Source organism: Kogia breviceps, chromosome 1 (assembly GCF_026419965.1).
Source record: "Kogia breviceps isolate mKogBre1 chromosome 1, mKogBre1 haplotype 1, whole genome shotgun sequence".
In the NCBI taxonomy this organism is placed as follows: domain Eukaryota; kingdom Metazoa; phylum Chordata; class Mammalia; order Artiodactyla; family Physeteridae; genus Kogia; species Kogia breviceps.
In genome coordinates this window covers 114,065,991-114,080,403 of record NC_081310.1, presented here as the reverse complement: position 1 = coordinate 114,080,403, position 14,413 = coordinate 114,065,991, and the positions used below count along the sequence as shown (strand labels likewise).

General features: G+C 39.8%; 1 protein-coding gene across 4 annotated transcripts in view; it reads left to right on the top strand.

The window, feature by feature from the left end:
• Positions 1–14,413, top strand: part of SORT1 (sortilin 1) — a 73,959-nt gene that overhangs the window by 28,103 nt on the left and 31,443 nt on the right. For all 4 annotated transcript variants that reach the window (XM_059042179.2, XM_059042100.2, XM_059042008.2 and 1 more), the window contains exons 2-5: positions 483–542; positions 1,960–2,033; positions 12,312–12,414; positions 12,946–13,110. In XM_059042179.2, the coding sequence (XP_058898162.1) occupies positions 483–542; positions 1,960–2,033; positions 12,312–12,414; positions 12,946–13,110 (402 nt within the window). The remainder of the gene's footprint in view (positions 1–482; positions 543–1,959; positions 2,034–12,311; positions 12,415–12,945; positions 13,111–14,413) is intronic.

Genomic DNA, 14,413 nt, shown 5'->3' with positions numbered 1-14,413 from the left:
CTGTTCCTTGTCATTTTGGGTGAGTTAGCCTAGAAGCAGAAGGAATCCAGCCATTAGCTATTCAGCTGTACTGTGAAGGCTGCTTAGAAAAATTTTAACTATGCTGATTGGGTTACAGTTATATCTGTTATTGTGGGCTGTGATCTCTTGTTTTAAAATATCCTAAGAATACTTTCTATATCTTTATATTTAGTTCCGTTGGAGAAAGCAAATAGATTATCCCATCTCCCCATCTGGTGCAGTGAAGAAAACTCATCTGCTTGGCTTACTTTGTATGAGAGAGAATTAAAATTTCCAATTTATCTGTAATTCAGGTTAAGTGGTTAAATACTATCTCTTCCAAATTTTGTTCCAGGAATCCATGTCCCCTTATAATTATAAACATAATTACTTTGAAAGTAATAGTGTTCTGTATTATTTAAAGAAGTCAAAGATTGAAGAGGAGATGTCATTTCTAAATTGAGGTTTTTTTTCCCTTGTAGCATGTGTTTGATGATCTCAGTGGCTCAGTATCCTTGTCCTGGGTTGGAGATACCACTGGGGTAAGTAATGTTTTGAGTCTGCTGATTCAACCTAACAAGAAGATGGTGTAGATTTGGGGAGTTTAAGCGCTAAATGTTTTACCTTCTGAAACTGTCTCCAACCTCAATCGTAGAAAATGCATGTTTGCTGGACAGACTTTTAGAAAGCTGTGGTCGATTTTGTTTTGCTTTAGAACTAGGAACAACTTGTGACCACCTTCTTCCATAATAGGAAGATAAACACCTTTTTAGTCCTTGGTGGCTGCTTGGCATCAAGATGAGCAAGAAGAAGAAAGAGGAAAGAGAGTGCTATGTGTGAAAAGGGAGACTTACAGTACTTGGGAAAACTGTGTGGAAGCGGAAAACTGCACATTACACATCTTGGTATTTTTCCTCCAAACTGTATTGTTCTGGTGTCCTTTCCCACAGTTAATGTTGAAGGATTGTAGTGCCCATGGGCTTATTGCTGTTAGCTCCATCTTTTGTCCCTTCCCCTACCACAGAGGAGGTACTGCCAGGATTGGGGGAATGGGAGAGTCAATAAGCTGCTCCTTATCCATCCTAGTATGTAGCCCATCTCCTAGTAGGAGGGATGCTGAGGATTCATTGGCCACAAGTCTTGAATCAGGGCTTGGCGTTACCTGTGTCGGTTATTACCCTGCCTGACAACGTCAGGGACTATAGCTCATGCCCCTCTAGTATTCCAGTAATGTGTGTATCAGAGGACTGAGGCACGTGATGGCTGTATCAAGAGCTGAAAGAAATATAATTTTGGCACTGAAGAGTAAGTTATAAATTAATTAATTTTAAGTTCCTGGTAGAATTTCTTTAAGCATGTCTCGTTTTCTTCTAAAATTTGAGTTGTTCCCTATCTCCCATGATTTATCCATTTATCTAAGACAGTTGCTGTCTCCAAGATTTGTTACATGGCTATTTAAGACTCCCTAGCCTCTTGTTCTAATCTATCACAATCTTAACCTTCATGCATATTTTTCTCTAGAAAAATGCTTATTTTAAAAATTGATTTCATGGAGAACTAACAGCCAGGAGAAGAAGAAAAGGACAGATGTGACATAGTGACCTCTATTAGAGCATCCACCCTATTCTAGCCTCTATAAGCAGAGAGCTGATTCTTGCTTGAGACTATCTTACAATAATGTGGATACAAAATAGTTAAATCCTTCCTTTACTGTAATGTGGAGTTGATTAGCTCTGTCTCACTGTTTCAAGTGTAGGCGATGAGACCATCTCAACAAAATGAGTTGAGATTGTGAATCATTGTAAGCCCTAATCACTTGGTCCTTCTTGGTTTTCAGATATAGTATTACAATGTAGGCTACTATGAAGCAGGGCTACTGGCAATCATTCAGATGGTTAGTTGTTGCAAGCATGTAATTGGACTATGTTTCTTACTGACCACATGCTTTTGTCTCTCCAGATCATTCTCGTCTTGACTACATTCCATGTACCATTGGTAATTATGACTTTCGGACAGTCCAAGCTATATCGAAGGTGAGATGCCTAGCATATGATTGGGGCATTTGACTGAGTAATGCATTGTGAATGTATGTTCTCTGCTTTTCTAGACATGATGGGATCCAACAGTTGATTTAAAAGATCTTCTGGCCATCTTAAATTTTCACCAGACTGTCACACTCAGCACACTTTTTAATATCTATCTATTTAGCAACCTGAAGAAATATGAAAAGGGATCTAGTTCCAAGGAAATTAGGTTGACCTGACTGAGTGGCAGAACAGTAAAGGAAGATGAAGGAAGTGTCTATAGGGCTGTATGCATATTAATTTAAATGGATAATTGTGGAGAGGTAGCATAGCGTTTAACCATCTTTCTATTATGAGTACAAAATGGTTTTTATACCCCTGAAGTTACAATACTTACTGTATCTTCCAAGTGAATTTTTTTTTTTTTTTTTTGGCCATGCCGCGCAGCTTGCAGAATCTTAGTTCCCTGACCAGGGATCAGGCCGAGGCCGCCACAGTGAGAGCGCGGAATCCTAACCACTGGACTTCCAGGGAATTCCCCCAAGTGAATATTTTTTTATCTAACATTTTAAGCCCCAAACAGATTGTTTTTAGATCACGAGGAGGTTCTCAGGTCAGACCTACCAAAGTGCCTGGTAATAATTGTGGTAATGTATGTTCTGGAACCATAGTCTGTACTGTGACATTCACAAAGCTTTAGAGTTATCTCCTCAAAGGTACAGCTTGGGGGCTTCCCTGGTGGTGCAGTGGTTAAGAATCTACCTGCCATGCTTTGTGACCACCTAGAGGGGTGGGATAGGGAGGGTGGGAGGGAGGGAGACACAAGAGGGAAGAGATATGGGAACATATGTATATGTATAATTGATTCACTTTGTTGTAAAGCAGAAACTAACACACCATTGTAAAACAGTTATACTCCAATAAAGATGTTAAAAAAATTAAATTTAATTTAATTTAAATTTAAATTAAATAAAAATTAAAAAAGAATCTACCTGCCAGTGCCAGGGACACGGATTCAAGCCCTGGTCTGGGAATATCCCACATACAGCGGAGCAGCTAAGCCTGTGTGCCACAACTACTGAGCCTGCGCTCTAGAGCCCACATGCTACAACTACTGAGCCCGCATGCTGCACCTACTGAAGCCCGTGCACCTGGAGTCCATGCTCCGCAGCAGGAGAAGTCACCACAATGAAAAGCCCACACTGCAATGAAGAGTAGCCCCTGCTCACTGCAACTAGAGAAAGCCCGCGTGCAGCAATGAAGACCCAACACAGCCAAAAATAATTAATTAATTAATTAATTAATTAATTTTAAAAAGTATAGTTTGGTTAAAGAGTAGGGTTCTATTCCTTACCCATAAGATTCAAAACCAGCTAATAACCAGAAGTTGTTGATTGTCTTCCCAATCATTTGTTTCTATCCCATTTTTCCCCTAGAGACCTAAAGAAATTTGACATTTCAGCAGATGACATAGAAATTACCCTCAGGGCCAAAGAATCTCCCAGGAGCCATCATACTTTCTCAGGGTTCTTTTTTGATTGTTGGTCTTGACCAAGGTGGGAGTGAAACTGAGATAGATCAGCCCAGGCTCCCTTCCCCAATAGGTGACCCTTGACTGCTGCTCCTGGAGATAGTGCTCTCTGCCCTTTAACACAGTGACTTTAGCTTAAAAATAGGCCAAGAAGGAATTGCCATCTTGGGATTGTTGTATGCTCCATGAAGGCAGGTTCTTGACTAACTTGGGGTTCTCTAGCAACTAGCCAAATGTCTGACACATAGCAGGCAGGCAGTACATATTAATTGAATGAATGAATGCCTTGCCTTCTCTAATAATTCTTAGACTAATAATATTTTTGATTTGTTTTGATAAAGATTGACAATATTATAGAATCCTAGTTCTAGAAGGGCTATAATTTATAGGTGACTTTGTTTATTAAATTAGAACAGTAGTTGAACCATTTCAGACATATGAAAAGTATCCTGTTTTAGAAGGGGAAAAGTGCATTAAAATTTTTATAACTTTAATAACTTCATTTTTTAAAAAAAATTTGCTGTTGTAAAATCTTTATGATACAGTTTTTCTTACCAATGCACCTTTCATTTAAAAAAAGCAGGGCTTCCCTGGTGGTGCAGTGGTTGAGAATCCACCTGCCAATGCAGGGGACACGGGTTCCAGCTCTGGTCCAGGAAGATCCCACATGCCGCAGAGCAACTAAGCCCCTGTGCCACAACTACTGAGCCCACGCGCCACAACTACTGAAGCCCGTGCACCTAGAGCCCGTGCTCTGCAACAAGAGGAGCCACTGCAATGAGAAGCCTGCACACCACAATGAAGACCCAACACAGCCAAAAATAAATAAAATAAATAAATTTTTTTTAAAAAGCAATATAACCATATTATAAAACATTTGGAAATTTTAAAAGAAAAAAAATTCACCCTAAAGTCAAGTAATCTTATTTACAGTTTATTATCTTGATTTTTCCCCTATAATGTTATACCATATGGCTAGATAGTCTTAGGAAGCAACATGGTATAGTGTAAAGTTGCCAAATTGTATTGGCATATAGGCCTGGGATTGGATCTCAGCATTGTCATTTGTGAGCAGAATGAACTTGGGCAAGTCATTTAACCTCCCTGAGTGTTTTTAGACGTCTGTAAAAGAAAGATGATAATAGCGGCCACCTTAGAGCTGCTGCAAGTTACGCTTTGCGGTGCCTGGCACCGAGTAAGAACTTGGTGCTCTTAGCTGCTACCATGCCAACGGCCAGATATGACATGTAGCCAGCATGTACTGGCACTGTGGTAGAGTTTTTTAAATGAATTGAAAGCCTTCTGAACCAGTTGATAAAAAGTGCCTGGCACCAGGTGCCTCCATGGCTTCTACAGATGCACACACCCCCCGCACCCCTGCCAACATGCAGGTGTTAGTAACACTTGGCGTTGCAAACTATAACCATTCTGATTGGTCAGTGCTCGTACCATGATACTTGTCATATTACCTCTGCTAGTAACCCATCATTTTTGTTAGATTGAAAGATTTAATCATTATTCTCTTGGACACTTAAGTTGTAGCTAGTTTTTTCACTATTGTTAATGCTGCTGTGATCACTATCACACATATATGTCACAGAAGATGCCTATTTCCAGTTTACTTTTTGTTAGCAAATGAAAACCTCCTCTCTTATTGATCTCTACATGTTTTGAAGCCTTTACTAAACTCCTTCTCATGGTTGAATTATCTCCTAAATCTGTTGCTGCAGCCATTTTTTTGCTTCCCTTCTGAATTCACTTTTTAGTCTTTATAGTGCTCTTTAATCATGTGGCTAGAACTGGACCTGACAGACCTGCGTCATACCCGTGGGGAGTGAAATGTGTTTTCACGACTTCTTTTCCTATTCTTTTGCTTTTCATTGTTGTGCTTACTTTGAGACAAACCCAAACAAAACAAAATGGTATCACTATGTTACTGTTTAAATACCTACCACCATCTGACTCAGCCCTTTTCCATCCTATATTTATCTAGTCTTGTGAGAAACCACTAACATACAGTTTACCAGAGAGTAATCCTATTTGTTTCTGGTATACTATCATGTTACTAAAGTTCTTTTTCTTCATTTTGCACAGCAGGTTGTTTGGTTGGTTGGTTGGTTTTACAAAGGTCATTTTGAATATTAATTACTTCCTCCCTGCTGTGAAGTGAAAACTCTTCCAGAGTTTAGGTGGAAACTGTAAATATGCCTTGTTGCCTCTCCAGTTGGGCTGGCCTGGCCTGGTCTGAAGTGACTCATGTTGTTGGACACACCAGCAAAGAGGCACATGTTGCTTCAGAAATGGGAAAGGGAGGGAGGGAGCAGTTTGATCGAAATGAGTCCTGAATATGCTGAGCTTGCCTAACTGGGGAATAAAATAAAAGCCTGTTGAAACTACTCTGAAGATTCTTCTGTTTTTCACAGCTTTAATGATTGTATTATTTATTAGATTATCTTTCTCTGCTACATCTTACGTAGTCAAAGGTTCATTTGGGATTATAGAAGGCAGCTAATCACATGCTACCTGCCGTGAGTAGTACTGCATGGAGGCGCACACAAGGAGAAGGTAGTTGTCTTTGTTACCTGTGCCGAGTTGGAGCATACTTCATCGTCAGGTTGTGAAAGAGGATTGTTGAAAGATTTGGGAAATAAAAGTCCCTAGGCATTAGTGTTTGGGTAGAATTGAATAATATATTAATATCTTCAATTAAAAGGTATCATGTTTGAATAGTATAAATTTTGATTCTCTGTTAAGGAATATTAATTCATAGAATAGATTATAAAGTACATTTGCCTCTCACTTGCAAATATGAAGTTAAAAAGGAAATAACTAGCTACAGTTAAGATGATAATTTGATTTTTGGCAACTAAAAGATGTTTTGCACCTTTTTGTTTTATGGCGCCTTGAGTCCAACCTTTCATTGTAAGATTAGCTACTTAGTAAAGCACATGTAAGCATTATGTACAGCAAAATTCTGTACCAAATTACCAGAAAACTGCTGGGCTATTTTACTTGTGATTTCTATTTCCTGTTGAGAGTTGTTCAAATTTCGGAAATTAATAAGGGAATCTCTGAGAGATTTCATATTAAAGTTTATTCCATAGTCAATGTAAGTTTTTCAGGATGTTACTTGAGGTTTTTTAAAAAAGGATAACTTAAAGATATACAACAGATATTAAAGCAAATTTCAGTAAACCAACTTCTCCAAGGCATATCGTTATGACAACATTTTTAATGATATGCTTGGTTCAGTTTTCACTACAGTAGATTATTAACAATGACTGCATATTTTAGTTACAAGGTTAGCATAAATTCCATCTGCAAAATATATTTTCCTGCTTTTTAGTTCTTAAAGAAAAAGTTTATTGAAATGTATGATGATGGCATTTTACTGCAACTTCACTTTTACAACCTAGGGCATATAAAAATCATGAAACGAGGTGGTTTTCGTCACTTAAGAAATATTCCCATGAAAATACCTATTCTTAGGGTTGTCTTGTCAATCAAAGCAGAATAAGGACCTCAGATACATACTCATTCCTTCTGCTAAAAAAAAGTTTTGTGGGGCTTCCCTGGTGGCGCAGTGGTTAAGAATCTGCCTGCCAATGCAGGGGACATGGGTTCGAGCCCTGGTCTGGGAAGATCCCACATGCCGCGGAGCAACTAAGCCCGTGAGCCACAACTACTGAGCCTGCACGTCTGGAGCCTGTGCTCCACAAAGGGAGAGGCCATGACAGTGAGAGGCCCGCGCACCACGATGAAGAGTGGCCGCCACTCGCCGCAACTGGAGAAAGCCCTCGCACAGAAATGAAGACCCAACACAGCCAAAAGTAAATAAATAAATTTTTTTTAAAAAAAGGTTTAAAAAAAAAAGTTTTGTGATTTCACTTACAATATTTTACCCTCTTTATTTTCCCACTTATATTTTCAAAATAGCTATAGAAAACATGTATCATTTTCCAATAAGGATAACACACAATGAAATATTAAATAAAAACACATAAGGTAGCATCAGACAGTTGGGGTAAAAATAGAGAATGAAGTATTAGTTTAGTTTAATGTAAATTCAAGTTCTGCCAATTTTACCTGGCAGTGATTTCAGGTCTCTGATTCTTTTGGCACATTTTAATAAGCTACATTCTCCATATTGATCTTTTAACTGGAAATCTCAATCCAGTTAATTGTCATTATTCACGATAGTTATGTTCTATAGTCTCCATGAATACTGAATTAGTGAGTACCTGAACCATTGCTCCTGGGGGAAATACAGAATTAGGTTCCTGCAAACCTCTGACCACAACATTCATTTTCATCAGTTGATCAGTACATAATATTGTTTTGTGTATGTTTCTGTTTAAAGATACTTTATGTGTATTATTGATTCATTTACATTGAGCTCACAGCCAACTCATGCCACAAAGAAGCTTATCTAACTCACGTGTTTTCTCCAGAAACACTAAACAGCACTTCAACACTATGCTTGGGGGCTATTTAAGCAGCAAAACACCAACGAAAGGCACAAAAATGCAAAATGCATGGTACTATATAGACCATGAGGAAGATACTCATGCATAGTATAAGAGCTGAAACAAGAAGGCAGAGTGGCCCCTTGTTGGACCTCAGCTGGGAACATTTTTGACTCAGATTTTTTTCTCTGCCCTGTGCATGTCTGCAAATGACTAGGAAAGTGCCAAGAGTACGGGATTACAAATCTTAGTGAGTAGGCAAATTTGCAGATATGGAATTCGTGAATCATGAAGATTAACTGTATAAGCTTTCCCCATTAGTGAAAACTATAAAACTATCATTTTTTAGTTGTCATCCTTGTTGCTTTTTTTTTTTTTTTGCGGTATGCGGGCCTCTCACTGTTGTGGCCTCTCCCGTTGCGGAGCACAGGCTCCGGACGCACAGGCTCAGCGGCCATGGCTCACGGGCTTAGTTGCTCCACGGCATGTGGGATCTTCCCGGACCAGGGCACGAACCTGTGTCTCCTGCATCGGCAGGCGGATTCTCAACCACTGCGCCACCAGGGAAGCCCCCATCCTTGTTGCTTTTATGTAATAATTTATAGTGACTTAATCATGGCAAAAATGAACTAAAGGATAAAGAAGTAGAGAAATGGTTAGTCCTGAAAGCGAACCAAACAAGGATATTTGTGCTTTTTTGATTGTTGAGAAAAGTAAAATGTAAGATTCTCTGAGATATTATAGGATTCTTTTACTGTTACTTCTCATTAAATGTCTGCAGGTCAGATGCCCGGTGTCACAAGTTCCTCTATATTGTAAATGAAAAGTGCTCAAAAACAAGGGTGTAATCCTTGGCTATTGACATTTGGGTTGAGTGTCAGTCAGCATGTGAATCTTCTGGAAAAACACCCTCCTGAGTCTTTGATCTTACTAGGAATTTTTTTTTTACATCCGTTCATTTATTCATTGGTTTATCCATTCAACACATTTTTTTTTCTTTAACATCTTTTTTGGAGTATAATTGCTTTACAATGGTGTGTTAGTTTCTGCTGTATAACAAAGTGAATCAGCTATATGTGTACATATATCCCCATATCTCCTCCCTCGTACGTCTCCCTACCGCCCTCCCTATCCCACCCCTCTAGGTGGTCACAAAGCACAGGGAGAGATGATCTCCCTGTGCTATGTGACTGCTTCCCACTAGCTACCTATTTTGCATTTGGTAGTGTATATATGTCCATGCCACTCTCTCACTTCGTCCCAGCTTACACCTCCTCCTCCCCGTGTCCTCAAGTCCATTCTCTACTTACTATAGGAATTTTGATGCTATATCTTACCAGGACTCCATGTGGTGATTACTTTTTTTTCCCATTTATTTAAATGTCTAGATTTTTCATGTTCTTTGGGGGTGTTAAGCTCTATGCCAAAAATATTTGTATTCCAGCACTATTTTTTGTTATAAATGTACATATTCTTGTGCGTGTTTATACCACAGATTTAAACAAAAGTGATCATTTATTTTTAGTAACCAGAAAGAGCAGATATTAGGATTGAGGTATAGAATTGTTATTAAAAAAACATTTCTAAAGCAGATGGTTTTATAGGGCTTTGTTAATGTTTGACTACTGGTCATAACTCTATTATTATAATATGGAATTTGAAAAGTGATTTATTTTTCAGGGTGTTTCATTGATTTCCTCTTCCTGATATATCATGTATGCTGATATAATGCTGATAAAAAATAAAGCTACTTTAAAATAAAATGCTATAGTAAAATATATCCCTGAGCCCAACGCAGCCTCCACAAAACCCTACTTTAAATCCCAGCAGGTTGAAATTAGTCCACTGTGCTCCATTTGTTTAACTGGCTAAAGTGTCAGAGTGTTGCAGCAGATGATTTTTGTTTCGCTCATGTTGCTTCCTTTTTCTGAAGGGCAGGGATGTGTTTGTTGTGCCAAGTTCTTGAAAAGCAAGCAGACTTGTCAGCAGGGTTGTGGAGGGTCCCTGGGATGTCGTGAAGGAGCGGCAACGTGTAAGCAGGTGATAATCGAGCCACTGCAAACCACTTAAGACGTTGTCTGAGCTATTGATGATACAAGCACTGTAGAGCTAGGACATGTTTATGCATATCTCTTTTTTAAAAAATAAATGTATTTATTTATTGATTTATGGCTGTGTTGGGTCTTTGTTGTTGCACTCGGGCTCTCTCTAGTTGTGGCGAGGGGGGCTACTCTTCATTGCGGTGCGCGGGCTTCTCATTGCAGTGGCTTCTCTTGTTGCGGAGCACAGGCTCTAGCGTGTGGGCTTCAGTAGTTGTGGCTTGCTGGTTCTAGAGCGCAGGTTCAGTAGCTGTGGCTCGCGGGCTCTAGAGCACAGGCTTAGTAGTTGTGGCACACGGGCTTAGTTGCTCTGCGGCATGTGGGATCATCCTGGACCAGGGCTCGATCCCGGGTCCCCTGCACTGGCAGATGGTTTCTTAACCACTGTGCCACCAGGGAAGTCCCTATGCATATCTCTTGGCCTGCTGTTGGGAAGATAAGAACTCTTGTACTCCAAAGCCAAGAAAGGGTAATACGGGAATCAGTTGGGTGGTACCTAATCCCTGTTTTATTTAACTACGACTCTTCTCTGTGTATGTTCTAAGAGATGGGAAGACAACTTAAAGTCACATGTAGTTTGCTTTAGCATACTGTCAGGGACCTGTACAGACACTGAGAGATTCTTCCCTCCTGTGTCTCTCCACCTTCCTATAAGCTGATCTTTCCTGCCAGGCCACAAGCCCTGGCAAGGAAGAGAAAGACCACAGGTTGCAAAGGAAGAATTCCTAACACATAATTAAAAGTTGTCTCAAGTTTGGGGCTGAGAGTTAAGAGAACTGGACTGTAGTTTCAATTTTTCCCTTAATTAACTGGTTGACTTTTGATGAATTGCTTCCCCTTGAACCTCCTCATGTGCAAAATGAGGGAGTTGGACAAGGTGTTCTCTTCAGTCCCTTGTATCTCTCATGTTCTGTGGTTCTGTGATTCTTTCTTTGTTGAAGCTGCTACCAAAATTGTACCATCTTTTAAGTCATATATACTATCAGTGAACCACTGTACACTGCATTTATCACTGGGCAACTAAGTTGCAGTACATAGTGGTCATCACTCGTGGACATTGAAACTTAATGAATGTTAAGATTTAGCATTATGTATCGTAACAGAACTGTGTATAGTGTTAAACCTGTCAGAATTAAACAGCTACTGACTTCTTTTTCTTTTATTTTTTGTAATCTAAACATGGAATTTAATACCTCTCAAAGATATTGTTGGAATGAACTTTTGGGGAAAGCTTTACCAACCCAAGAGTTGAGTTTCTTTGTCTTCCCGAGCTGAGTGCTGCATGCATGAAGAGACTTGTGCTTAGGGATGGTAACTTTGGTGGGGGACTTAACTTACAGCTTTACTGTGAGTGCTATGCATTGGTAGATTAGTTAGAAAGCCTTTGGCTACATTTACTAGAGATCCCAACTCAAACTAGCTTAAATAATAAGGGAATTCATGGCTCATAACTAAATACAGAGGAAGGATGGGTTTCAGGGTCCATTCAATCCAGGGTCATAGGTTCTGCTTCTCTGGAATTCCAGAATTACCTCAGCAGTACTATCCACTTATGTTGGCTTCATCTTCAAGTTGTGTTCTCATTGTATCAGAATGCTCATAGCACTTTTTTGTTTTGCATTCACATACTACAACATGGGGGTTTCTCAACCTTGTGCTGTTGACATTTGGGGCCAGATAATTCTTTGTTTATGGGACTGTCCTGTGCATTGTAGGATGTTTGGCAACACCCCTGGCCTCTACCTACTAGATGCCAGTAGCACCTCAACCCTGAGTTATGATAATGAAAAATGTCTCCAGACATTACCAAATGTTTACTTGGTGGGGATGGGGGATGGGGCAAAAATACCCTGGTTAAGAACCACTGATCTAAAGGAAGACAGATCATTTCATTAGGTGGTTGTCTTAAATGTGTTTCCTAATAGACCCCAATTCCCCCCTTTTGCCTTACTGGCTCAGCCTGGATCACCCCCTCATTCCTGACCCCATCACCCATGAGGGGTTGGAACTTCTTTCCACTAATCAGGCCCACCACTGGAGGTAGGGGTAGAATCAACTTCCCTGAAGCTGTGACCTCTTGAGGAGGGTGAGTGCTTCAGTAAAGTCGGTGAGAGTGATGGAAGCTGGGTGGAAACCCAACAGTGTCCATGACCTCTGCATTCTAAATTTGTCTTTTTTTTCTTCCTGTCAGTGAGGACTATGGAAAGAACTTTAAGGATATTACAAATCTCATCAATAACACCTTCATTCGGACTGAATTTGGCATGGCTATTGGTCCTGAGAACTCTGGGAAGGTGAGACTCATTCATACATATACAAAGCTGTGCATGATACCATATGCAGGGCTGTCAGATATTGATATTTGAATGATCCAGTGACACACAGCAATATATTTAGTTTACTATTACTGTGTTTTAAAAATTAAACATGATTTAGTACTGATCACAAAGAATGGAATTTAGCACACAGGTTCTTTTTTTGAACCCTGTCCAAGGGGCACCAAAACTCTTCATAATTATGTGGTGGTTATTTAGCATTATAAGGTATACATCTTAAGACAACATTTTAGTCTTTGGGGAAACTGGCTAATCTCAAACTGACCAGGCTCAACTTCGTAGATATAATGTACTGGCTCAATTCAGGACAGTATTTTTTGATAAGACTAATACTTGAGGAGTAGAGTGTACCAATTAATCTGTTTTTATAACTCGTCTTACTTTTGGAACTAAAATTTTCTTAACAAATGTCTGGTGGAAATGGTGCAAGAACTTCCTGTACTTTCATAGTATTATACCCTGATGCTGAACTTCCTTCTCCCTAATCAGGTGATTTTAACAGCAGAGGTGTCGGGAGGAAGTCATGGAGGAAGAATCTTCAGATCATCAGATTTTGCAAAGAACTTTGTTCAGACCAATCTCCCTTTTCATCCTCTGACTCAGATGATGTATAGTCCTCAGAATTCTGATTATCTTTTAGCTCTCAGCACTGAAGTAAGTTTAGTTGAAGAGCTTGTCTTGCCTTTTGCATTTTTATAGTCTCAAAATATACTGTCTTAAAATGACCCTGTAGGTAATGCTTTTTATGTTGGACTGTTTTCTAGTGACTTCTTATGGTATGAAGTATGTATTTTTTGCATTTTTTCCTATATGGTAAAGGGCACAGTTTTCATGTGCTATCTATTCCAGATAAGGATGATGTCTAGTTGTCATTAAAATTTTTAAAAATTGAACAGATATGTGCTGTTGGAGTAATGGAGTAGAAAAGAGTTTAATGTAATCCTTCTTGTTCTACAGGGGACAAGCATAAATTGTCAAACTCCTTATGTTGTTATTGTTCCTTTCCTATGGCCAAACCACATCTTTATAATTTTTTTGTTTAGGTCCTTGGTATAAAAGCCTATTGATTTCTGTCTTTGACACCCATGTATTAAATATCCGGAGTCTTAAATCCCTGCACCCCCTACCACATTCCTATACTCTCCCCAGAAACCAGTGTCCCTCCCTGTCCCTTCTACCTCTCTTCTGAAAGTTCCCTGAGGAGCAGCTCAGCTTTTCCTTTCCTGGAGGATCAGTCTCCTTTATCATGAATGTTAAGGGCCCAGAGTGGCTGAGTTGCTAGACTATGATAGTCATAATTGCACTCTGTATTTATGTGGCTGTCTCTCATCTTATTGCTTAGAGTGTGGTCTAATGACCAGCAACATCAGATAGAAACCCTTGGGAGGCTGGTTTAAGATACAAATTCCTTGGCCCCGATCCAGATATAGTATGTTGGTGACTTCTGGTTACGAGGTTGCTAGTGTTTTTAACAAGCTCCCCAGCTGAGCCTGCACACTAAAATTTGAGAGCTGTTGCCGTGATGACCGTTGTGGGGACAGAAATAGGATTATCAAATATAGACAAGTTGGGCTGAACAAACGGATGGCATGGAGAGGAGGAGAAGGGCACTTGGAAGAGAGGTCTGGGTTCTGGGCCTTCTGTGGGCAGATCTTTGAGCTGAGGTGAAGCTGGAGGACTCAAGGAAGGTCAGAGTTAAGCTTAGCCAAAGGAGGCCAGAGGAAGGAAACTCGCCTTCTGGGTAGGCTTTAGATCTTAAAGCAACAATTCCTGGGAATTGGCTTTCAGCAGCTTGAGCTGAAGGCCCTTCAAGGGAACAAAGAGACCCCCATAGGAATGGACAGAACCATTGATCTGCCCTTGGCCACCCCATCACAATTATCAAGTATCTTAAGCTTATTAAACCAGGCTATCCTCAGGAAGAGGCAGGTACAATCTGCCTTTATACCTGAAATTG